Raw genomic sequence first — 25780 nt, 5'->3', positions numbered from 1 at the left:
TTCTCCTGTATGACCTTTCCTTGCGTCTAACACTGGAGGTACCCAAAATAGCAGTAAATGAGTTGGAAGGAAGCAATGCTCTGTACCTCCCTCTCCAAGTCCCAGCCTCATTCGAGTTTCCAATCCACTACCAACGTCGACTAGAAAAAGACTTGCCTTTGAATAAAGATTAAAATATCGATTTACATATTTCACAGAATATTTCTGATTTGAACTTCTATGGCATAAGAGCTAGAAGTCATGAGATCTACCTAGTTCATTGCATTCAATGAATAAATCTGGAGGAGGGTGTTTGGGATGTAATCCCAATTATCGTGTGGATTCAATGAATGGGTTATGGTAACGTTCCTTTTGTACAAGCAGGCCAGGTTGGCAGTTTGTATTACACAGAAAGCAAAGGAGAATGTGTATAAAGACAGAAGGAAGTCAGGATTTTTCTTTTTGAATGAAGAAAATTCCTTGCCTCGTTTATTGCCAATCCCTCCTACCAACTCCTGCCCTCAAGAGGCTCAGAGAAAACCTGAAGATTTCCAGACTTCTGATTCTTTTTCCAGAATTGACCTGCTCTGTATCTCATTCCTGTCAGCCCCAGACCTCCACTGAATGGCCAAATAGCAGTGAGGCATTCATAAGCAATGTTAAGACTTGGTGTTATTTTATGTATGAATGGATATTATTTTAAAGTTATTAATAAGAGGCATCTGAGTAATTGTCAGATTAATGGAGATGATTTGAAGCAGGGAGACTTTTAGTTTTCTTAAAATAAGACCCTGCTGAAGTCCAGGACTCTGTGATCTAGTCCTGAAGGTGGTGGATGTGGTATATATCCTCAGCTACATGCCTAATATGTGTTCTCTCTCCTGAGTATGGCATCCACCGCCTTCTCTTTGGAATTTCAGCAGCACGCGCCTATCTCCTGCTACCTGCTGCTGCATCTTGAACTTGTAAGTCTCTCTGCCTGAGGACACATCCCAGTTCTTTTGCCATCAACGGGCTGTAACCTGAACACTCCCCCTCATGCAAGAACGAGATGGCTGTAGGAGTTTGGAGGCAGGAAAGAAGAAGACAAGACTGACAGGAAGAGTTCCATTAAAAATAAAACATTTCTCCCCGTTTGAAGTGAACAAAGTCTGCTAACATGTAGCCTGCTTGCTGGGATTTCCAGCTGTTCCCTCCTGAGCAGTTGGGTATCAAAGCCGCATGGGCCGACGGGAGGACTGTTTGCTCTGATGCCAGAGCAATTACAGCCTGATGGTGTTCAGCTCTGTTACTGTTTTTATTGCTCTTATTATTACTTCTCTGCTCATGGATTCTGAAGGCCTTTCTACACAGACGCGAACCCTGGGGAATCACAAAGCCACAGGCACACCGTTTGCAGTCACCGCTCGGCAGCTCTTGGATTGATGTGGTTTTAGCATCTTCCCTTTATCTGGTGAGCAGAACCAGAGTTGTTTAGACTTACACCCACAGGAAAGAGAGGATTCCCTGCAGAAAATGTCAGTCTCTACTCTAGGCAGTGAGCAGGATAGAAGGAGAGTGGCTTCTTAATTTTCATCTAAAAAGATCTCCAAGTATCAGTGGACTAGGCGCTTCCTGCCTGCCTCTGGGTCAAGAGGCATATTCAAGGCCAAACTGTCTGGGGCCTAGACTTGAAGCTTTGGACAACGGATTCTGTCAATGCTTTGCACACAGCAAAAAGAATTTTCTTGAAAAAATTTACCAAAGAAACAAATCTCTCCATGCATTCTCATTACGTACATGTTTTAAAAAAACATTTGCACATATCAGCTTTTCAAATATATTTGCAATTGGGTGGGTGTCATTTGCTGAAAAACAGAGTGAAGTTCTAGAAGGATGAAGACATAATCTTTTTTTTATTCCCTTAAGGTTAATTGTATTAATAATCCAATGCTGTCAATAAAATTTTCTTACTGATTTTTCAGTTAAAACATTCTAAAATTAACCATTATTTCTTAATTTACTGATTGACTCAATATGAGAGTTTTACACAGCAATCTCATTTCTTTTAAGCCCTAAATGATGATTTTTCTCTGCATTTGGTCAGGCTTCATTTGCTGAATTGAATATAAAGTTGTTATATTACTTTTGGTTATATGATATCTTTTGGATCATAACATCAACTTCTAGCCACATATAAATCTTCAGGCCCTAATGGATATTAATCCCTCTTCCTGCTTATATTGGTTTTCTCCATCAGTGTATACATGTCAATCCCAATCACCCAGTTCATCCCACCCCCCACCCCCACCCCGCTTTCCCCCCTTGGTGTCCATATGGTTGTTCTCTACTCTGTGTCTCTATTTCTGCCCTGCAAACCAGTTCATCTGTACCATTTTCTGAGATTCCACATATATGCGTTAATATATGATATTTGTTTTTCTCTTTCTGACTTACTTCACTCTGTATGACAGTCTCTAGGTCCATCCACGTCTCTACAAGTGTCCCCATTTCGTTCTTTTTTATGGCTGAGTAATATTCCATTGTATATGGGTACCACATCTTCTTTATCCATTCGTCTGTCAGTGGGCATTTAGGTTGCTTCCATGACCTGGCTATTATAAATAGAGCTGCAGTGAACACTGGGGTTCATGTGTCTTTTTGAATTATGGTTTTCTCTGGGTATATATGCCCAGTAGTGGGATTGCTGGGTCATGTGGTAATTCTATTTTTAGTTTTTTAAGGAACCTCCATACTGTTCTCCACAGTGGCTATATCAATTTACATTCCCACCAACAGTGCAAGAGGGTTCCCTTTTCTCCACACCCTCTCCAGCATTTGTTGTTTGTAGATTTTCTGATGATGCCCATTCTAACCGGTGTGAAGTGGTACCTCACTGTAGTTTTGATTTGCATTTCTCTAGCATAAAGTATTTTTAAATTAAGGTATGCACATTTGTGTTTTAAAGACATAATGCCATTGCACTCTGTTGGGGCCCAGGGAAGGCCACCCCAAAATATGACTCAATGGTTTATTGATTATTTTGAATTAGAATAACTTGGGAAACACCCTGTGGAGGTAAAAAGATACTAAAAAACACTCTGATCCCCGTCTTTCTCCCTAAAAGCAGGAAATAAATCTCCCATGTGAAGGTATTTTCCCTATACCAGGAGTATAGAAAGCATCCTTATCACCAGAATTAGGGAATTCAAGGCTAAGAAAACTGTGTAAACAAACTTTGTTACGTCTTGATTAGTCTGATGCTCCAAGTAGAAGCACCTTTGTTTTCTTAAATCTTCACAAATAATTGTTTCTTTGTCTAAAAATGACACATAAACAGCCCGTTTTGGTCACTTTCAGGGGTCCCATTTTCATGAGCCCTCTGTGAATACAAACTTTTTTTTTTCCTCCTGTTAGTCTGTCTGTGTCAATTTAATCATTAGACCAACCAAAAGAACTCCAGAAGGGTAAGGAAGAAATTTCACCTCCCCCAAAACACATGATAGACAACACTATAGTGTAAACATAACTTTTTTTTTTTTTTTAAAGGAGATGTTAGGGGTAGGAGTTTACTAATTTATTTATTTATTTTTGCTGTGTTGGGTCTTCGTTTCTGTGCAAGGGCTTTCTCTAGTTGGGGCAAGCAGGGGGCCACTCTTCACCGCGGTGCGCGGGCCTCTCACTATCGCGGCCTCTCCTGTTGCGGAGCACAGGCTCCAGACACGCAGGCTCAGTAGTTGTGGCTCACGGGCCTAGTTGCTCCGTGGCATGTGGGATCCTCCCAGACCAGGGCCCGAACCCGTGTCCCCTGCATTAGCAGGCAGATTCTCAACCACTGCGCCACCAGGGAAGCCCTAAACATAACTTTTATATGCACTGGGAAACAAAATAATTTGTATGATTCACTTTATCTTGATATTCACTTTTTTGCAGTAGTCTGAACTGGACCTGCAATATCTCTGAGGTGTTTCTGTACACCAGGAATATGATTCTTCTCTCTCAGTTCATTCGAAACTTTACTTATGTAGATGGATAAAAGCTCTAGCTTCTCTTGAATGCCAGTGCTCAATACTTTGCCTCTTTGTTTTTTATCCACATCAGATTGACCAGGTTAAATTGGAAGAAAATAAAGAAGAAAGAAAATGAAAATTGATCAAAGATGAGTGACATTTATATATGTATACGTACATACATTTTTAAAAATTAAAGTATAGTTGATTTACAAAGTTGTGTTATTTTCAGGTGTACAGCAAAGTGATTCAGTTATATATAACTAAATCACTTTATATATATATAATATTTTTTCAGATTCTTTTCCCTTATAGATTATTACAAGATAATGACTATAGTTCAGTGTACTGTACCTACCTATACAGTAGGCCCTTGTTGGTTATCTATTTTATATGTAGTAGTATGTATCTGTTAATCCCAAACTCCTAATTTATCCTTTCTCCACCTTTCCCCTTTGGTAACTACAAGTTTGTTTTCTATTTCTGTGAGTCTATTTCTGTTTTGTAAGTAAGTTCAATTGTATCATTTAAAAAAATTCTATATATAAGTGATATCACATGGTATTTGTCTTTCTCTTTCTGACTTCCTTCACTTAGTATGACAGTCTCTAGGTCCATTCATGTTGCTGCAAATGGCAATATTTCATTCTTTTTTGGGACTGAGTAATATTCCATTATATATATATATATATATATATATATATATATATATATATATATATATGTATATATTTCACGTCTTCTTTATTCAGTCACCTGTCAATGGACATTTAGGTAGCTTCCAATGTCTTGGCTATTGTAAATAGTTCTTCCAAGAACACTGGGGTGCATGTATCTTTTCAAAATAGAGTTTCCTCCAGATATATGCCCAGGATTGGGATCACTGGATCATATGGTAACTCTATTTTTAGGTTTTAAGGACATACATACATTTATATGTTATGTATAAATGTGATTTATACAGATTTCTAGGCCCGTGTGTGTAATAGTGCATGTAGAAAAAAATGCCTGAAATTCACATTTATGGAGCATCTACTCTGTGCATCTGTATAGCACATGTGCACATTATATCTCATTTAATATTCATAGAAACACTTAAGTGATATGTAATATTTTCCCATTTTAAGGAAGAACTTGAATTCAAAGATGTTACATAACTTGAACATGGTCATTGGGATAAGAAGTGGCAGAATTGAGATTCAGATCCCAGAGAGTTGACTCCCAAAATATTCCTTTTGCATTGTTCAAAGCCGAGGCCTTGTTGGGGAGCTTATTCTGGAGCAGTACTACACAAACTGTCTGGTCCCTGAACTGTTGATTCATCGGTTGCTGCAAAGATATAGGAAACTTGTACCAGAATAGAAATAAGCACAATCACAGTGCTCCCTTGGAAAAAAATAATCAGATGAAATAAACATGTGTACTTAGTCACATGATTGATTTATATTCAGTCTCAGGTCTCTTATTTCATCACAGATAAGTGTTGACAAACGTTTCACAGGCAAGCACTAATCTGGGGACCACACTTTGAGAAGTGCTGGACTTGAATATTGCTATGGTGCTCTTACCCTCCCAAAGCCACTGGCCATCCAACGTGACTAGTGAAGGCATGTCTGGTGGGCCACTCTCCTGGGAGAAGCTATATTTATGGAAAATTGGGAGCTGCAGTTTCATCTTAATGTTATTTCACCTTTTGAAAATAGTTTTGGTTTGTGTCCCATGCCCCTCACCAGACAGGGAGACTGGGTGTACTTGGACGGACTGGTGTGGAGCCTGGATACCTGGATAAGGGTTAGGATTGGTATTCCACTGTGTAGGGAATTGAAATACTTTCACATCTGTGCATTAATAGCCACTGCTTATGCCCTCCAGGTGAAACTCCCACCCACCCCTTCACTATTGTGTTCTCCCTCACTCCTCTTCCATATTCCTCCAGGACCATATTAAGATTCAGAAACCACAGGATACAAACCTGGCAAAGCAGAACTCTGCTCCATTGCTATGACCAGCATCTGTTCTGATTGGTCATTGTCTTTTTCAGACAAGTTTCTCAAAATATTGTATATAACTCTTAGACAGAGGCAGGGGACCTTCTCCCACCCTCCCCGCCAATCTGTGACACTAGAAGGAAAATTCAAAACTAGATCTCAGAGCACCTCTAGGGACCCAGGGCTAGAGAGATTGCTGCAGCTAGTCATCATAAGGCGGGCTAGGGCAGGTTTCAGGAACGAAGGGCAGAGCTAAGGGATCAAAGGGCCAGGGAAGATGAGTGCCAGGGACAGTGGGTGGAAATAGAGAAGGAAGGTGACAACCTAATTGCTTATGATTGGGCTTGTGCTTATTCCTGCTGAAAGGTAAGACTTATAGAGGCACATAACCTCTAAGAAAAGATGAACTCCAAATCTTTTATTAAACAGGAATGTGAAGTTTGAAGCCTTGTGTATTGACATGGACATTTGATTAGTGTCAGGGGAACATTTATTTTAAGCCCATTTCTACTGGCACTTAGCTACATAACCTTGTATAAGGCATTGTCAGTTTATGCATCTATAAAACAGAGAGTTAAGCTTGCTAAGATTCCTCTCTGCTCAAATTCTAGGCTGTCTAAGATACAGTCTCTGATTCATATTTACTCTCATATGCGTGGTCCAGAAAGACATGGAAAGGCAATCACAGAGGACTTAGCTGTCTGCTGTGTCATTCATGGCTTAAGCACACATTTACCAATAAAAGACCCAGGGAAGGTCCAGCATAGAAATAAAGGACACATTTGAAATCCAGCCCACACCTTCAGCCCTGCTGTTTCCATGAATATAGGGCCTTTTTGCAGTTACTAAGGAAACAATTGTCAGTAATGGATTAGGAAGCCGGGGCTGAAAGGATGGATACAGAGGGGCTTTGTACACAGGAGCCCATCAGATGGAGTCTGGCAGAGACATCAACATGCTTCGCGATTGATTTGGTCTTCAGTGTGAAAGCATTAGATAAGCAAGGAAGCCGAGGAGCCCCGCCCACCGGCTTTCTCGCTTTCTTCTCTACCACCTATTAGAGTTCACAGATCTGCATGGCTGGATTGGCTCAGTTTTAACTTCTCTGCTGGGTGCATGTCAGGACAAAGGATGTACAAACTTAATTCGTCTCACAACCTCTCCAAACTCATTTAAAACTCTAAAAGTCACTGTCTCTCAACTCACGCCGGCAGTTTGTAAAGATTCTGAAAATGTTTCTGGGGACAATACCAAGGGAGTAGATTTCTTGTTGCTATATTCTTACTAGACCTTAAGGTGTTTAACCCCAAAATGAAATTAGGCACAGGCTCAGTGACCTAAAGGAATTAAGGAGAATCTAGAGGATACCAGGTAATGTTTGTGAAGGAAGAAACAGGTACTCAAGAAAGTTGATGTGACTAACCAGCTTTATTCTTTGCCTTTTGTCCTAATTAAATATTTAAATTCAAATATTTGATTTAATTTTAACTTAACTAAGGAATTATTAAAATGAATTTTAATTTTACTTATAAATTTAAAATCATATATAAAATAATATTCATTCAGATATACTACTCTTTCCAGGCTTAGGTGCATTGCTTAAGGAAATATGAGTGAAAAAGCAATTACTAAGAATAAAGTAAGGAAAACGAACAAGGAAAAAAATTAAAGTGGGTACCCTCATCATCATGCATTTCTAACTACTTTTAACATTTTTGTACATGTAAATTGTTTAAAAATTTTTTAATAAAATTAGGATCACAATGGGTATACTACACTGTAGTGGATTTATAGCTTGTAATACTATATTGAATTAAATAATGCCATTTGCAGCAACATGGATGGACCTAGAGTTTATCATACTAAGTGAAGTAAGTCAGACAGTGAAATACGAATGTCCTATGATATCACTTATATGTGGAATCTTAAAAAATGATCAAATGAACTTATTTACAAAACAGAAACAGACTCACAGGCTTAGAGAACAAATTTATGCTTAACAAAGGGGAAAGGTTGTGAGAGGAGGGATAAATTAGGAGGTTGAGATTAACATACACACACTACTATATATAACATAGTTAATCAACAAGGACCTACCTTATAGCCCAGGGAACTCTACTCAATACTCTGTAATACAGTAACCTATATGGGAAAAGAATCTGGAGAAAAATAGATGTATGTATATGTATAACTGATTCACTTTGCTGTACACCTGAAACTAACACAACATTGTAAATCAACTATACTCTAATATAAAATAAAAAATTAAAAAAAAAGAAATTAAAGCATTCCACAGATACTTAAAAAAATACTCTATTGTGAAATTATCACCATGGTGTTGTCTCTTCAAAGCACATCATAATATTAATATTCCATGATGTGAATATACTCAAGCTTATTTGACTAGTAATATACTGGTGCACATTTAGGACTTTCTTGTTCATCTTACGATTATTTTCTTAATAATGATTTCTGGAATTTGAATGAACTCCAAGAACTTAAACATTCTTAAGGCTTTTGAAATATATTTTCAAATTGTCCTTTGGAAATACTGCAACTATATGTACTTCATTGGTAACAGACTATGATAGTGCCTTTTTATAGCTTTGGACCAGCAGATCAGTACAATTTAGTGATCAAGGCTAAACCTGAATTGAGAAGCAAATCATGATATTTTATTGTTATAGTAATTTGCACTTTATATCAAGTGAGGTTATTTGTCCCTTTATTAAAATTATGTTTAGTTTGTTGTTTCACTTGTAATATTTTAGGCAATTTAGATATATTTATATTTTATTTATCCACTCACTAATATTTTCCTTTATGGTTTCTTCTTTGGGGATATGCATTGAAAGACCTCCTGGTCTGGAGATGGTAGAACATATAAATCTGTATTTTATTCTTTATTGCTTGATTTTTAAATATTTATATTTAACTCTTTAATCAAAATTAAATAATTTTATATTTGTGTTAAGAGTTTTACTTCAAATATTAACCAGTTGTTTTTGTTTTAGCTCCATCATAATCCATTTCCTGGTGAATTGAAAGGCACTTTTATCATATGCAAACTTTCACATATTCCAAGGTTTTGGTGCTTTCTGCATTCTTCCCTTGATCTGCTGCCATATTTTGCATCAGTACCATAACAGCAAATTATTGTAAATGTGTAAGATCTTTTGCCTATTTGTAAAGGAAAACCCTCATTATTTTTACTCTTTATTCCAAAATTATTCTGGGATATTTTTGCCATGTATTCTTCTAAAGTGGATTTAGTTTGCCGAGTCTGAAAATCCCCATTGCTGTTTTGATTTCTACGCTTTTATAGACTGATATGAGGAGAATTGATATTGCATGCTATTGGTCACTGCTTTCCCAGAATTCAGCATATTTCTTCATTTATTTAAATTTTACCTGTTATCTCTTGGTAAAGTCCTGGGATTTATCATATAACCCTTAGAGTACTTACTATTAATTCCATTCCTAAATATTTTAGTGTTGTGTTGCTATTGTGAATGGAATTTTTATTATACTTAATTTATTTTGCTGGTTCATAGAAAGAAAATTGATTTTTGTATATTTAATTTGTTACCTGTCTACTTACTCAACTCTTGCCTTATATCTAATAGATTTTCTGTTTCAGTTGATTCCTTTGGTTTGTTTTAGTACATAATCAGTTTTCAAATAATAATGTGATTCCTTCTTTCCATATGTATGACTCATTTTTTCTTATCTTATTGAATTGTTTGGAACCTGCCAAATAATAGTAAATAACAGTAGTGAGAATATACCATAGTTTTAGTAAGGATTGGGTATGCCAAGTATAATTTTGACTTTTGGTTTTATATAGGCATTTGATATTATTATTGATAATAATAAATACTTGTATAATGTGAAATGAGCCACATACTAAATTAAATTTTTATATATGTTAACTCACTGAATTATCTCAGCAGCTCCATGAGATAGATAGTGGTATTATTATTATTATTCCTACTCTACAGATAAGACAATTAGGCACTGATAGGTCAAATGATTTCCCTGATGGCCATACAGTTAGCACAGCACTGAGATTGAGGCCCTAGCAATCTGGGCTCCAGGCCTGTGTTTACACCTACCATGCCATGCTGCCCTCTCAGGTTTAGTAAGTGCCTTGTGGGCTCATATACTAAGACTTGTATTAGAAATGGATGCATACAGAAGGTCCTGGTTTTTTTGTTGTTGTTGTTCTCTTTTCTCTTCTGCCTTTTGATCTCTATGTGTTAACATTTCTGTTAGTAGATTTCCTAATAAAACCAACCCCATGTCATTCTTAGAAAAATACTCTCTAGACCATGCTGTATAATTAATTATTTGTCTTGCTGCTTTATTTATGTGCTATAATGATCAGTTTTTTGGTTTTAGGGTTATGCTAATATTTTCCCACTTTTTATTGAGTTATAATTGGCATATAACATTACATTAGTTTCAGCTGTACAACATAGTGATCTGATAAATGTATATATTGAGAAATGATCATCATGTTTTGTTAATATTCATCACCACACATAGTTACAACTTTTTTTGTGATGAGAACCTTTAAGATTTGCTACCTTAGCAACTTTCAAATATATGATACCGTATTATTAACTATAGTCACTATGCTGCACATTACATCCCCAGGACTTATTTTACAGTTGTAAGTTTGTAACTTTTGACCACCTTCACCCATTTTGCCCAACTTCCACCCGCCCACCTGTAGCAACCACCAATATGTTCTCTGTATCAATGTTTGTTTTTTTCAGATTCCACATATAAGTAAGATCATACAGTATTTGTCTTTCTCTGATTTATTTCACTTAGCGTAATGCACTCAAGGTCTATCCATGTTGTTGCAAATGGCAGGATTTCCTTCTGTTTTGTGGTTGACTACTATCCTAATATATCTATATCTATACCTTTATCTATATCATATTTTCTTTATCAATTCGTTCATTGATAGATACTTAGGTTGTTTTCATGTATTGGTTATTATAAATAATAGGGTTACAACAATATTTTAAAAGAAATTCTGAAATTTTCCTTCTCAATGTGTGGTCTGTGTTTAATTCTTTCTCTTCCTTGGGTTTATCTTCCTAAGGCCCTCACACATAAACAACATTTTTCAGGCACAGTATTTTCTCCTCAATTCTGTATGTTGTTGCTTCATTGTCTTTGGTATTTAGTGGTGTGAGCAAATTTTACTATTTAATTTTGATTATTTATAGGGATCTTTATACTTTCTTTGTTCCTTTTCATTAATTATAACACATGTATTTGATGAGCTTGTTTGATCTGCAGACTCAGATTTTTTTTTTTAATGTAAGGAATTTCTTTCTTCTTTTCTTCATGCTTTTTTCTCTTTTTCTTTTTCTTGACTTCTGTTATGACTCCCATACTACCTAGTCTGAAAGTCCAAGAAAGTCCAAGATCAAGTGCCTGAATCTGTTCTACAGTTCTTATTTATATATTTAACTTGTCTTGTTTATCTAGTTTTCCCTTGAGATATTGGAAAATTTCTCAAAGCTGTCCTATACAAAATGAATTTTATTTTCTACATCAAACAGTTTGTTAATTCTTTCCAATGTCTTTTAACTTAGACATTGTACTTTCCATCTCAATAGTACAATTTCTTCTGTGCTCTTATTCTCTCATCATGCCTTTTGCTGCACTTTCACCAATGCAATATACTCTTATTCTTTCCAAGAATATAAACAAGAAATGTCCCAGATTTTTCTCATTTCTGGTAGTAAATGTACTTGTTTGGTGTCCTTTGAGTGCCACCCTTTTTAACTGCAGTATTTCTACATAGGTGTAATGTCTTCCCTCTGTGTATGTTTATAAAGGGTGTTCAATGAAGCCTAGTTTTGTTAAAAAGATAGGCTTTGCCAGACATTGTTGTAGGTCTTTGGGGCAGATATTAATCCCTATCCACTTGTAACTTGGGTTTTCGGACACAAAGAGAGGCCCATGCAAGATGTGAGGACTAATTGAAGACTTAATCACACAAAGCCAGAACCTCCAAAAATGACATTTGCAGTCAGTAAAGTAGTGAAACCACAATCTGTGAAGCAAGTAAGTGGGTTTGCCTGACTGTCTTGGCCATTGCTTCGGGTAGAGCAGGAAAAAAATGGAAAAGTCTTTATTCATAATTTCTCAACACAAACCCTCCTTCAAGCAGAGTTGGAGTCATATTTCAATGGTACAGTGTAGCCCAAAAGGCCTCAAGCCAAAAGCTCAGCCTATAATGGTCCTTGATTTGTTGTCCCCAAGTGCCTAGGGGAGGAAAACACAAGTTCTTTCTGGAGGCAAGAGCATTATAATCAATCCACAAAGGCTTTCTTTGAATGAAAAGAAATATAAATTTAGAAATTTTGAAAAATCATAAAATATTTGAGCAAACAAGGCTACATTATTGACATTAAACAGAAAAATCAAACCAACAAATGATGCACGCAAAGACTATATTCAAGAATAATCAGGTAGAGAATATAAAAAACTGTGTTTTTAGTGTTTTAGAGACAGTTTTTGAGATGGATGAGTTAAAGAGACGGTTCAATGAAGCTGGAGAGAGAATTATTAAAGTGGAATATTTATATAAAATATTCAGAATCACAGTGATAGAAAGAAATAAAAATATGAAAGTAGAGCTAAGAGTTATTGAGGAGATAGGGAATGGGGGTGATAAATTATTACAAGAGATAATGGGTGACACTTTTCTAGAACTAATGAAAGACACCAATCTTTAGTGTCACTGAATTACACATAAAAGAAATAAATCTAATATACTTCAGAATATAAAAGATAAAGAGACGATCTTACAACTGCTAAATGGAATTACAATAGTTTATTGGCATACTGCATATAGCTTTTTAAACATTTTTCTAGGGAGCAGTAACTTTAAAAAGTATTTCTTACATGGATGTTTTATTGATATTATAGAGCCCCCTCCCCCAAATGTTTGTGTAATATTGGCAAATCTTAGCAATGGTGTCTGAAAGTGTATGTGAGGGTTTTTTTTTTTTAATGGCTTTTCTTAAACTTTTTCTTTTATATTGGAGTGTAGCTGATTAACAATGTTGTGTTAGTTTCAGGTGTACAGCAAAGTGATCCAGTTACACATATTCATGTATCTGTTCTTTTTCAAATTCTTTTCCCATTTAAGCTGTAACATAATATTGAGCAAAGTTCCCTGTGCTATACAGTAGGTCCTTGTTGATTATCTATTTTAAATATAGCAGTGTGTGCATGTCAATCCCAAACTCCCAATCTATCCCTTCCCCTGGTAAAATAAAATACGAAATGCTTCACATATTTGCGTGTCATCCTTGTGCAGGGACCATGCTAATCTTCTCTGTATTGTTCCAATTTTAGTATATGTGCTGCCAAAGCGAGCATGAGGAATTTTCATTTCTAAGTCTTCACCAGAAATCACATCATTATGTGCTTTGGATTTTGCTTTTCACACCTATCATTAAATCATAAACATATTCCATATTGATAAATTGTTGTATAATTATCATTTTAGTGACTTCATTATATGTCATAAAATTTATTCCATTATAATTTCCTTAGTCATTTTTTCCTTATTAGGTATTTAGACTTTTATTTCTCTCAAATTTTAATTACTATATATAACCTTGATATAATATACAGTTTGTACATATGGCTTCACTTTTATTTAGAATCAGTTCCTTAGGAAAAGTTCCCAGAAGTGATATTATCATGTCACATAGTCAGTGTATTTTGATATGTGCCAGCTTTTATCATGAGTCAGCACTAAATATTACAAATCTGAATATATATATCTACCAATATGCTGGGTGTAAGAGGCATTTTTATTTAGGTAATAACATTTTTCCATGTTTGTTTTTAAATTATTTTTCCTCTTTTGCTCACCAGTTATCAGTATTCATGCTTTATAAACTTATCTTTTGTGGATTCTGTGTATGTCTTACCAATATGTAATTTTCTGCAATAACATAAATATTAAAATAAGTAATTTTCTATAATAACACAAATATTCTTCCCATATTAATATTTAAAAATTAAGTTCAGATGTACTTATGAATTTGACTTATTTTGGGGTAGATTATCAAGAAAAGTTAATGTGTGTGTATATATATATAAAGAATTGTGCTAGTGAGTTTTGCTTACCAATGTGATGAAAAGATAGGCACCTATACTTTCTGGCAGCATTGGTAACTGAATATTGATATGACAGACATTGTTGGCTCACCCAACGCTTGTTTCTAACACTCTTCTGTCTTACATGTCTTTATTAAAGAGGATGAACAAAGTAAAATGTTCATTTACCAGACCATTGTAAAGCTGGAGTTTGCTTTATTATAATACACAGTTCTGGCCAATAAAGTGTAAGCAAGAGTATGCTGTCACCTCCTCCCCCCCACTTTCTCTTTCTCCCTCCTTGAATGATGATGTGCTGGCTGGAGCTACAGCAGCCATCTTGTAGTCATGTTGAGAAAACCAGGAGAATGGCAGATAAAGTGACCCTGATTTTGTTAAGACACTGAAATAATGCCACGAACTTCATACCCACCAAAACTTATAATATGCAGAAAATAAAGCTCTATTTATGTTTAAGCCACTATAGTCAGGCTTTCTGTCATCGGCTGTGAAAAGCAAAGCCGAATTAACACAACTAAGCTGGGGGAGAGGAAAATTGGGTCTCTGTTTTATTAAGATGCACTTTTAAACTAACCCAAAGCCTTGCTGCTGTGAGTACATGGTAAGTGACCAAAGTATATAACAGAATTTCTAAATTTTATCCACCTGTTTCCCCAAACATATCCAGGGAGTGAATGCACCTCCTGGAGCAAAAATAAAATAAGAATTTAAAAAATGCTCATGACCTTTAACAATGGGAGAACATAATTTAAAGGCATTCCTCTATTCGTTACTCAGAGAAATGAAGTTTCACTTAACAAATATAATAAATATCCAAGAGACACTCGGTCCATGCCTTTCTGTACCCACCCATTTATAACCATTACTTATCCATTTTTAATATATGGATGACATGCCATATGACAGGCTATGTATTCCATGCCAGGGATGTAAAAAAACAGATACTGCTCAGTCCTTGCCTTTGAGGATTTCACTCAAGGCTGGGTGTGGGAGGTAAGAGGAGGCCATTTGGATAAACAAATGTTTTTTTTTTTTTTTTTTTTTTTTTTTGCGGTACGCGGGCCTCTCACTGTTGTGGCCTCTCCCGTTGCGAAGCACAGGCTCTGGACGTGCAGGCTCAGCGGCCATAGCTCACGGGCCCAGCCGCTCCGCGGCATGTGGGATCCTCCCGGACCGGGGCACGAGCCCGTGTCCCCTGCATCGGCAGGTGGACTCTCAACCACTTAGCCACCAGGGAAGCTCCTGGATAAACAAATGTTTTTGATACTGTGTGAGGGTAAAAAGTATAGAGTACTCAAGTGAGATTGATAGTAGAGGGTGAAATAGAGTAAGTGTTACCCAAGACCCCACAGCCAATAAATGGTATAAGTTCCATGATTCAAGGTCTTCTAGAATAGTCATTTTATAATACCAACCATTGGCTGAAATAAACAGACCAATATCAGAGATATGGGACTATTTTTGCATTATGAAAACACTATCATTTTGTCTGCTGTTGTACAGAAGTTGATTTGTATGAAGAAATTGCCCCTGACCTGGCAATATGGTGCATGCTGTGAGATTTATTTCCTCCAGGACTCTTCCTTCTTTTGGACTGTTGTCTGTTCAGCTGGATGCTGGGGTAACACATGTAAGAGGAGGCCTCCTGCTTCTGACTGAGGAGGGTGTGACCAAGACAGCCCTTCCAGAATGAAGAAAAGCAGCCAGGAAAACGGGCAGAGGAAAAGTATCAGCCCTCAGAGCTGTGGCACATGGAAAGAGACTGAGATTTTTCTCTCTCTGTAAAAAGTGCTCTTTTCCATTGACCTAAGGAAAATAACTTGTTAAACACGTCTTTCCCTTCCCACTGCCGTTGTTTATGGAACAACAGACTTCACTTAACTCTGAAGTAATGTCTCCTTTCTTCAGGAAAACAGGTGTCCAGACATGCAGCAAATCACATTTTTAAACAGCTAAAACAAGCTGGGACAAAGTGAGAGAGTGGCATGGACATATATACACTACCAAACGTAAAATAGATAGCTAGTGGGAAGCAGCCGCATAGCACAGGGAGATCAGCTCGGTGCTTTGTGACCACCTAGAGGGTTGGGATAGGGAGGGTGGGAGGGAGGGAGACGGAAGAGGGAAGAGATATGGGAACATATGTATATGTATAACTGATTCACTTTGTTATAAAGCAGAAACTAACACACCATTGTAAAGCAATAATACTCCAATAAAGATGTTAAAAAAACAAAAAATAAATTAAAAAAATAAAATAAACTTGAGGACCTTACACATTTCTTTATCCTTTTACCTAGAAATTCTTTCGTGACGCTTACAGTTTCCTGGCTTGGAACTTTTTTTGCCTTGGGATACTTTTGGCCAATCTTTTCAAATTTTTACTATCACATCCCTGTCTTGATCACTGTTCTTTGGATGGAAAATCTGTTTCTTAAAATATAATATTCAACAATTGATTCTTTTTCATTTAAGTCAAATGTACTTTATAAACATGAAGACCTCAGGACCACATTGAATTCTGTCATATTAAATATCTTTATAGGATGAATAAAAGAAAAATTGAGCTATTACTGATCAATATTGGGGGACTTTGAAATATTCCTATCATGACTTATCTAAGTATATGGAGGGAAGAATTATAATCCCTTTTATGAATGAGAAAATCAAGGCAAATGTTCATATATCTAAGATCACACAGTCAGAAAATAGTAAAATCAGGATTCAAATCCAATTTTTATCTAACTTCAAAAACCATGCACTTTCTACCTCACCATGTAATAGAGTTCCTCCTAGACTACATAAAGCTGTTTGTTGAGTAGTTAAGTCAGAAGTGATTTATGAGGCTCTATTATGTACTAGCTGGCAGGGCATGGATAAAGTATCAGTTCTATGGGTCTAAATCTCCTTCTCTGTGGAATCGATACAGTAACAATATCTACCTCATAGGACTTTGTTAAGGATTCACTGAGTTAATGCATGTAAAAGGGCTCAGAACAGTACTGGACATAGTAAATGCTCAATAAAGTTGTTTGTTCATTGTTATTATTATCTGTTAACTTCGTGAATAATAGCATAGCATGAATGTCATGGCTTTGCTTTCATGTGTTATCTTAGTACAACTGAATAGGTGGTTCTAAATAAATGGTAAATGAGTTTGTTTTTTTAAGTTCTTAGTGTTTGTATGTGAGAGATCTCCCTCATTCTTCTCCGTTGGTTGGCAAATTTATGGGAGAAAAAGTGTATCTCTTAGTACTGTTGTTTACAGACTTTGGTTTCAGCTGTGAAACCCTTTTGTAAAATACAGATAGAAGCACTGCTGCTTTATCTAAAGTGGGGGGAAGTGACTCCTGGATCTCCACGTACACCTCCTGCCCTCTAGTACCCCTACCTGGTCATTGCTGTCTTGGGAGTAATTCTGGGAAATCCTGAAGGTTGATGTAATGCAGACTGAGAACCACTAAGCCACAAATCCCACAACAAAACACATTGGGCAGTGACTGATAAATACTATTAATTCTTAATTTCTGTGATAGGCCTATGTCCAGGTGTCCTTCCTCTTAATCTCAGATTGTCTTCACTCGGTTTCCATCCTATACTCACTGTTGAGTGCTTTGTTTAACTGACAGGGTCTACAGTTTGGTACCAGTGAACTGGAGGAGATGGGATCTATGTTCTGCTTGGGCCTCCTCATCTTGGAACTCAAATCTGTAAGCTGCAGCCATCAGCTGCTGACCTGTGCAGCAGCTCTACTGAATGCTGAGGAGTCATCCCTGGACCACCACCTCCAGCGGTAAGTTGCTCACTATTTGAACCTTTGTGTTTCCATTGGAGAATATCTGGGAAGTGAAAGTCACATGGACCTATGGGTCTTTGACAGAGAGAAAATATGGAGAAGCTGCCAGATCAAGGTAGGGTAGTAGTGCTCCATTGGAAACAGACTCGGGGCATCCTTACTTCCTGCTGAAGACAAGGAGGATGTTGCTTACTTGTACATAAATGCACATATAAAGCTACATACATTTATAAATATGTATTTTTATTAACTTTTGCTCATGGCAAAGAAGATGCAGCTTAGCGACACACGTGCACATTTACCTATGCTTATGTTTGCCAGTTATGTGTTTATAACTGATTTGTGTTATGTGTTTATAACTGTTTATACTGATGTCACTTTGGAGTCATTAGCTAAAATCTGGCAATCTCGCTGCTAATATCCAGGCACTTGGGGACAAGAAATGTTTTAATCTTCCCATTCTTAAAAAGCAGTGTTCTGTCTCAGAATACATGATGGTGATGAATACGCTGGCCCAGAGAAACTGACTCACAGCCATGGCAGGGAAAGGATGGATCTCTGAGAACAGTGAGGATCTTTAAAGAGTCAGGAGAGGGAGAACTGTTATCCGCAGAAGCCCTTTTGATGCCCTGTACTGTAGACAAGTTGTATTCGGGGGCAAGAAGGGAAGATAGAAAGGCCATGGGAGAGAAGAGAGATCAGGAAACGTCAGAGGAGTCAAAGAACGCTAAGTCATTGCCCACGTTTTGAGCAAAGCATTGGAGCGGGGGATTGAGCTGTTGGGTGAGGGAGTGCCTGCCGGTAGATGAGGAAACATCTTGTCATGCACTTCATGTCCCAAGGCAGAGAGAAAACCGCTAATACTGGGGCCTCCTATTTCTAGCTCATTTTCGTTAATTTTCCTCCTGCCACTGTTCAGCTGCCATTCCAGTGTGACTTCTCACCAAATGGCCAATCAAGCCTAGAAAGATCTAGCAGTGTAAATTAATACTGCTTTGGAAGGCACTGGTTTCTCTGAGACTTAATTACCTAAGTGCAATATTTAACTTGCTCATCACACGATGCTATAGATCACAGACTATGGAGACTTAAGTAAATCCAGACTTCTTCCCTCCCTAAAGTCACTGTGCCAATTTCGTTTTGACATCACAACCACTTCCGTCTGCCCCAGCTCCTTCAACACCCCTCCGAGCCCGAAGGCTTGGTGTGCTTGGCATCGTGGTTGGTGTTTCAGCTTCTCCCTCTGACAGCAAGCGCTTCCATCTGCCAGGATATATATTTCAACTTGTCTTTTCATCTTTGCCTTTGCTAAGCTATCCTGGGTGCAGGCATGCCTGCGTTTTCTTTCTTTCCTTCCGTCTCCCCCCCTCCCCCTCTGCTGCTCATTGAGGGAAGACTGAGCAGACCTGGCATTGCTTGCTTTCCCTGAATTGATTGTGCCCGTCTGTTTGATCCAATGCAGTGAGGATTAGTTGCCTGTAAACTGGAACAAGAAGAAATCTATCAAAGAAGTGCCTTTTCTAATTCAAGCCTAAAGAATTTGGTGTCAGGCTCCAAATGCAGTGGCCGCTGTGTGGGTTATCATAAGAACATAGTATTACCTGCCCTCCATGCCATCCCACACAACTGACTGGTAATTTTTCAGTTACAACCAGTCCGAGAATACTGAAGGTTGAAGTCTTCCTGTGACCTCTGACCCTTCTTAGGCTGGGACGGCTTCTTAAGGGCAGGATACCTACAAAGGGTGTGATTAATCTGTGTGTTTTGAAAAGATTTCAGTTAAATTTGAGAGGCATGGAGCTTGGTGGAGAGCAGCAGGGTGAAAACTGCCTATTTCACCCAAACGTTTGTATCATAATATATTTTTCTACTCATGGAGGCAGGTGATCCAAACAAATCATGGTTCCTGCCCAAAGGACCTGAGAACTAATGGTTGAGGGGGAAATTACGCTGAAAATATCCTGACCCAGAAAATATTCCTGCCAGTAAGTGTATAATCATTAAAGGCTGGCAGAGGGAAACTTAATAAAATGATATTGGTTTGAAACCAGCAGCAAGCTGTTTGAGTACCTTTGATTCGTTTCTGATGAATGGAACTAAATCATGAGATATAATAATCAGCAGAGTGAATCCTAAGAATTGTGTTAGCAACAGGGGTTCTTACTATAATACAAAGGGTGTAACTAATGTTTGTCAGTACAACTCTCCATAAGCTTTAGAGAGGAGACCTATGCTACCCTCCCGCCGACTCCTGCCTCTTTTCCTTGGGCGTGTGGCCTTTATTTGACATAACAGGGTTATATACTTGAGGAAAGTTCTCTTTTCTTGCAGAGAAGGAGATACTAGAGAAAAAAGGGGGGCTCTGACCTGAAAGTCTGCCTTAAAGAAATGCGAGCACATGTTATTTTGAGGGTCCCTCTGACAACATTAACCCCTGGGAGTGATCTACTGGGAAGATAAAGGCTGGCTGTACGCCGTGGACATCATGTTTTTTGACAATAGGTTTTATGCCTCACTTACCACAAAAACAATTAGAGTGTAGTCAGCATCCACAGAGCAACTTACCATTTTTCATGAGCAGAGAAAGGGCAGAATGGTGGTTGTTTGCCCAGTGGCTGAAGCTGAAAATGAAGTACATGCACTCTTTGTTTTGGTTTTTCTTCTATAGCTCTCTTCTTCCCAGTTGCTCATTTAAGAAATGTCTGCAGACTCATTCAGGCGTCTTTAGATCTTCTTGCCGTTGCTCTTTCTTTCTCCTTCCTGTCAGTCTCATCCCTGGAAATAATTGTGTGTGCACTGCAGGAATGCTAAGCTGCTTCTTCAGGAGGGGCCGTTTATCCATTGTGACAGGTCTTTTGCAAAGTCATTTAACAGTTTTGCCGAGTCAGCCACCTTTCATCTTGATTTGTATCCCTCCAGTGCCTTTCCACTCTTCAGCTCAGCTCCCCTCTCTCCATTTGTCCTTCCATTAATAACAACAGAAAGCTCAGAGTTTCTGACCTGAGCCTTAGCAATAGCTTAATATCTCGCCTATTCTCCCAAATTACAGTCCTATTGCCTTAACCGGGGCTTCCCTTGGAATCAAGATAAATTAGTTTAATCCTCTCTTCAGTTTGATGAAACAACACAGAAAAAATAAAAATCTTTCATAGACTTTAGAAAACCTAATTAGGCTTTTTAATAATTAAAGATACTTGGTTTTCATTTAAAACATATACACTTTTGTCTTTCTGAATAAGAAAATATAATTTGGAAATCAAACAACAAAAACACATCCCTACTCCTGTCTTCAGTCACACACCATCCATCTACCTGTGGATAACGATTGTCAGCATTTTGGTGAAATTAGATTACTTTTTCACCTATGAATAAATAGATTAAAAAACCCTCAACAACCATGTATAGGAGTTCCTTTCCTTGAAACTTTATAAACACATTTTTCAAAATAGACTTTACTTCTAGAGAAGTTTTAGCTCTCAACAAGATTGAGAGGAAGGTAGAGATTTTCCATATACACCCTGCTCCCACACATGCATAGCCTTCCCCATTATCAATATCCTCTGCTAGACCGGTAGATTTGTGACAATTGATGGACTGACATTGACACATCATTCTTACCTAAAGTCCAGAGTTTACATTAGGTTTCACTCATGGTGTTATACATTTAATGGGTTTGGACAAATGTAAAATGACGTGTATCCATCATTATAGTCTCATATGGAGTAGTTCCACTGCCCTAAAAATCCTCTGCACTCCCTTTGTTCATCACTTCCTCTCTGCTAACCTCTGTTAACCACTGACCCTTTTACTAGCTCCATAGTTTTGCCTTTTCCAAAATGTCCTATAGTTGGAATTATACAGCATGTAGCCTTTACAGATTGGCTGTTTCTCTCTTAAAAATATATGTTTTAAGTTTCTTCCATGTCTTTTCATAGCTTGATAGCTCATTTCTTTTTATCACTGAATAATACTCCATTGTCTGGATGTATCACAGTTTACTTATCCATCCACCTACTGAAGAACATCTTGGTTGCTTCCAAGTTTGGGCAATTATGAATAAAGTTGCTCTAAGCATATGTGTGCAGGTTTTTGTGTGGACATAAGTGTTTAACTCCTTTGGGTAAATACCAAGAGCATGATCACTGGATTGTATGGTAAGAGTATGTTTAGTTTTTGTAAGAAACTGTCAGACCGTCTTCTATAGTGGCTGTACCATTTTTCATTCCCACCAGCAATGAACAAGAGTTCGTGTTGCTCTGCATCCTTGTCAGCATTTGGTGTTGTCAGTGTTCTGGATTTTGGCCATTCTAATAGATGTGTAATTGTATCTCGTTTTAATTTGCATTTCCCTGATGACAGAGAGTGTGGAGCATCTTTTCATATGCTTATTTGCCATCTGTATATCATTTTTTAGTGAGGTGTCTTTTAAGTTGTTGATCCATTTTTTAATCAGGTTGTTTCCCTATTTTGATTTTGAAGAGTTCTTTGCATATTTTGGATAACAGTCTTTTATCAGATGTGCTTTTTCAAATATTTTCTCCCAGTCTGTGGCTTGTCTTTTCATGCTCTTCATAGTACCTTTCACAGAGCAAAAATCTTTAATTTTTATGAAGTCTACCTTAACAATTCTTTCTTTCATGGATTATGCCTTTGGTGTTGTATCTAAGAAAATAATTGCCAGAGGAACCTAGGGGCAGAACAGGAATAAAGATGCAGACATAGAGAATGGACTTGAGGACACGGGGAGGGGGAAGGGTAAGCTGGGACGAAGTGGCATGGACATATATACACTACCAAATGTAAAATAGATAACTAGTAGTAGGAAGCAGCCACATAGCACAGGGAGATCAGCTTGGTGCTTTGTGACCACCTAGAGGGGTGGGATAGGGAGGGTGGGAGGGAGACGCAAGAGGGAGGAGATATGGAGATGTATGTATATGTATAGCTAATTCACTTTGTTATACAGCAGAAACTAACACAGCTTTGTAAAGCAATTATACTCCAATAAAGATGTTAAAAAAAAAAAAGAAAATAATTGCCAAAACCAAGGTTGTCTATATTTTCTCCTACCTCATCTACTAGATACAATGATTGTTTTTGTGTTAAAATCTTTGCAATTTATAGGTGAAAGTGGGGTGCTGTTTTAATTCATACTTTGACCTTTTCTGAAATGGATTACATGCTTCTATTTCAGTAGTATTCTTTTTTAAAATAAATATCCAAATAATATCTTTTGTTCTTTATTCTTTTAATAATCATTTTAAAATTTACATTTAAATTCAATTTCTATATTAAAGATATTCTACTTCTGTTTGTCTTGGATATTTCGAATATGTCCCGATTAACCTTTCATGTTTTTTACATAGTTTATTGACTTTGGATGTATTTGTTTTTACATAGATATGTTTCTCAGTCTTCTTCTTTGTTTCTTTTACCTTTGATAAAATTATCTGCCTCAGTCTAATAACAAATAATTCACATGCACTGTAAGAATGTGTTAATTCAACTGAAGTAGGTAAGTTTATAATGAGTATATTTACATATTGTAATTCCTCTACATTTTTTCACTATTGAATAAGTCTGTATTTCTAAATTGTTAACCATTTTTAACAGTTGTTAACCATTTGCTATATTGTTAAACATTTGCTACAGCAATTACTTAATAATCCATCCTTTAACACTGATTAATATGTCAGCTTATTATATAGTATTTACATATGCATGTACCTGGTATATATGTATATATATATATGTTTTTGGTTTTATTTTCTGTTCCATTAATCTGTCTGCCAGGAACACATAGTTTTAATGTTGCAACTGTGTAATTTAAACCTGTGATGTTGCAAGCACCACCTCATTAGTATTGTTTAACACACATATACATTTACATATACTTATATTTGCCACTTAATATATTTATGTGTGTATTTGTTTAAAAATGTGCTTTGCTATTTTCCTTTTTAAATTTTCGCCAATAAACTCTATGATGAGTTGTTACCTGCCCAAAGTGAAAGCACTGGGATTTTAACTCAAGTTGCATTAAAATTATAGGGTTTTTTCATCTATTGACTATTTGCCTATATGACTTTTTCAAAACCTGATATTTTGTTCCACTTTTTCAGATCTTCTTTGATGTTCACAAAGTATTGTAGGGGTTCTTTTGTAACCTTTTTTTTTTTTCATGTACTTCCTTGATTTATTATCATGAGCTTTTAATCTTAACATTTAAAATTTTCTTGTCACTCAAAAAGCATCTTTTTCATCATATTTTTGTAAGTGGTTGTCTTAGTTATATAGGAACATTCTTGATTATTGATATGCTTATTAGTAACTTCACTGCTCTCTGTAGTTATACCTAAAAGTGTTCCCCTAGATTTTTCTGTTTTTCTAGATAAATCATAGTATCATTTATAAATTTTGACAATTAGCTTTGCTTACTTTTTATTCTTATCTATAACCTGCTCAGTTTTGAGAACATAGTTTAAAGATGATGATGATGATTTTATGGGCAACTTGATTGTGAATCTTGCTTCAAAATGAGAATGATTCTAAGTATTTAAGAATTAAGTAAAATGTCTGTTGGTTTGGTATTAATGTTCAATGTCCTCTTTATTAATTATTCTTTTTTCTTAGTTTAGTAACTAAAAAATCAGGATTGGATGATGAGTTTTTTTGGTATCTAGAAAAATGATTATTACTTTAAACTAATAGTCTTAAATTATGTTAATAGGTTTTATAATATTCACCCATCCTTGAAAATCAAAGGAAAATGTATTTGGCTATGATCTAAAATATTATTTTATTATAGATATTGATGGTATTTACTGTGAATATAGGAGCTTTTTTCCTATGTTTGTGAGTGAGTGAAGTGTGTACTTGGTCTGTATTGTTCAATCATCCACAACACTTTACATTTCCTAGGATTTTTCCTGGAACATATACATTTTGAAATACACATATTGCCGGTCCAACCATCTGTGTCTCATTTATTTTAAACAAAAATATTGTTTTCCACTTCTTATTTTCTCACATAAGACATATCTGTGGCATTTGGATTGTCTAATAGTCATAGTCAGATCATTTTAAAATTCAGTTTTATGTTTAATTACTTGCATTGCTCATCTCTATCCACTCTGTGCAATCATGTCCTCATTCTTATTTTTATGTTGACTCATCTCACATTTTTGTTAGAGAACACCTTAATTTTTTTTTTTTTTTTGGTAAAGTAAATCAATGGTGTACTTTTGGTATATTAGTATACATGTGGATATCTTCCTCTTTCCTTTACATTGGAGTTCCACTTTGCCTACCTAGAGATTTCATTAAAACAATATAGGCTTGGTTCAATTTTCTCTGATATTTAAGCCATTAGTAATCAGCCTAACTTTTCTTTCTTTGTATGTACCTTGTTTATTTCTGCCTTAATAGTTTTTCCTTTTTCATTAACACAAATATTCTTTTTCTACTGCATCAAAATTATTTCTTTTCTTTTTTCTTTTTAGGTTTAGGTCCTTTTGATTCATTTGGAATTTGAATACCCTATCCTTTTCTGACATGTCTTTCAATTATACAACAGCAGTGTTTCCATTCTAGCGCTTCATTCTCTTTCTCTGGAGTGTTTGATATCTGCTTTCCAGACTCCCTATCTGTCATGTCTTCTCCTCTCATCACTTCTACTTTGTAACTCTTCTTTTCATACTTAAAAAAATTTTATTTTTTAGTGGAGCATAGTTGATTAACAATGTTGTGTTAGTTTCCAAAAAAGTAATACAAATGAACTTACTTACAAAACAGAAACAGACTCATAGACTTAGAGAACTAATTTATGGTTACCGAGCAGGAATGATTGGAGGGAGGGATAGATT

At 36.5% G+C, this 25780-nt stretch overlaps 1 protein-coding gene and 1 non-coding gene across 2 annotated transcripts in view; one reads left to right on the top strand and one right to left on the bottom strand.

Annotated features, from left to right (window-relative positions):
- Positions 1 to 25780, top strand: part of AGBL1 (AGBL carboxypeptidase 1) — a gene marked incomplete at its 5' end in the record, with an annotated part of 714342 nt that overhangs the window by 495357 nt on the left and 193205 nt on the right. Inside the window, one exon of the mRNA XM_049707013.1 lies at positions 17749 to 17912. Within this exon, the coding sequence (XP_049562970.1) occupies positions 17749 to 17912 (164 nt within the window). The remainder of the gene's footprint in view (positions 1 to 17748; positions 17913 to 25780) is intronic.
- LOC117198404 (U6 spliceosomal RNA) lies at positions 13263 to 13369 on the bottom strand. Its single transcript, XR_004479561.1, has one exon. It is a non-coding gene; the product is annotated as a U6 spliceosomal RNA (small nuclear RNA).

Source organism: Orcinus orca, chromosome 2 (genome assembly GCF_937001465.1).
Source record: "Orcinus orca chromosome 2, mOrcOrc1.1, whole genome shotgun sequence".
Classification (NCBI taxonomy): Eukaryota; Metazoa; Chordata; class Mammalia; order Artiodactyla; family Delphinidae; genus Orcinus; species Orcinus orca.
Note: the sequence above shows the minus strand (reverse complement) of the source record. Positions and strands in the feature narration are given on the sequence as shown.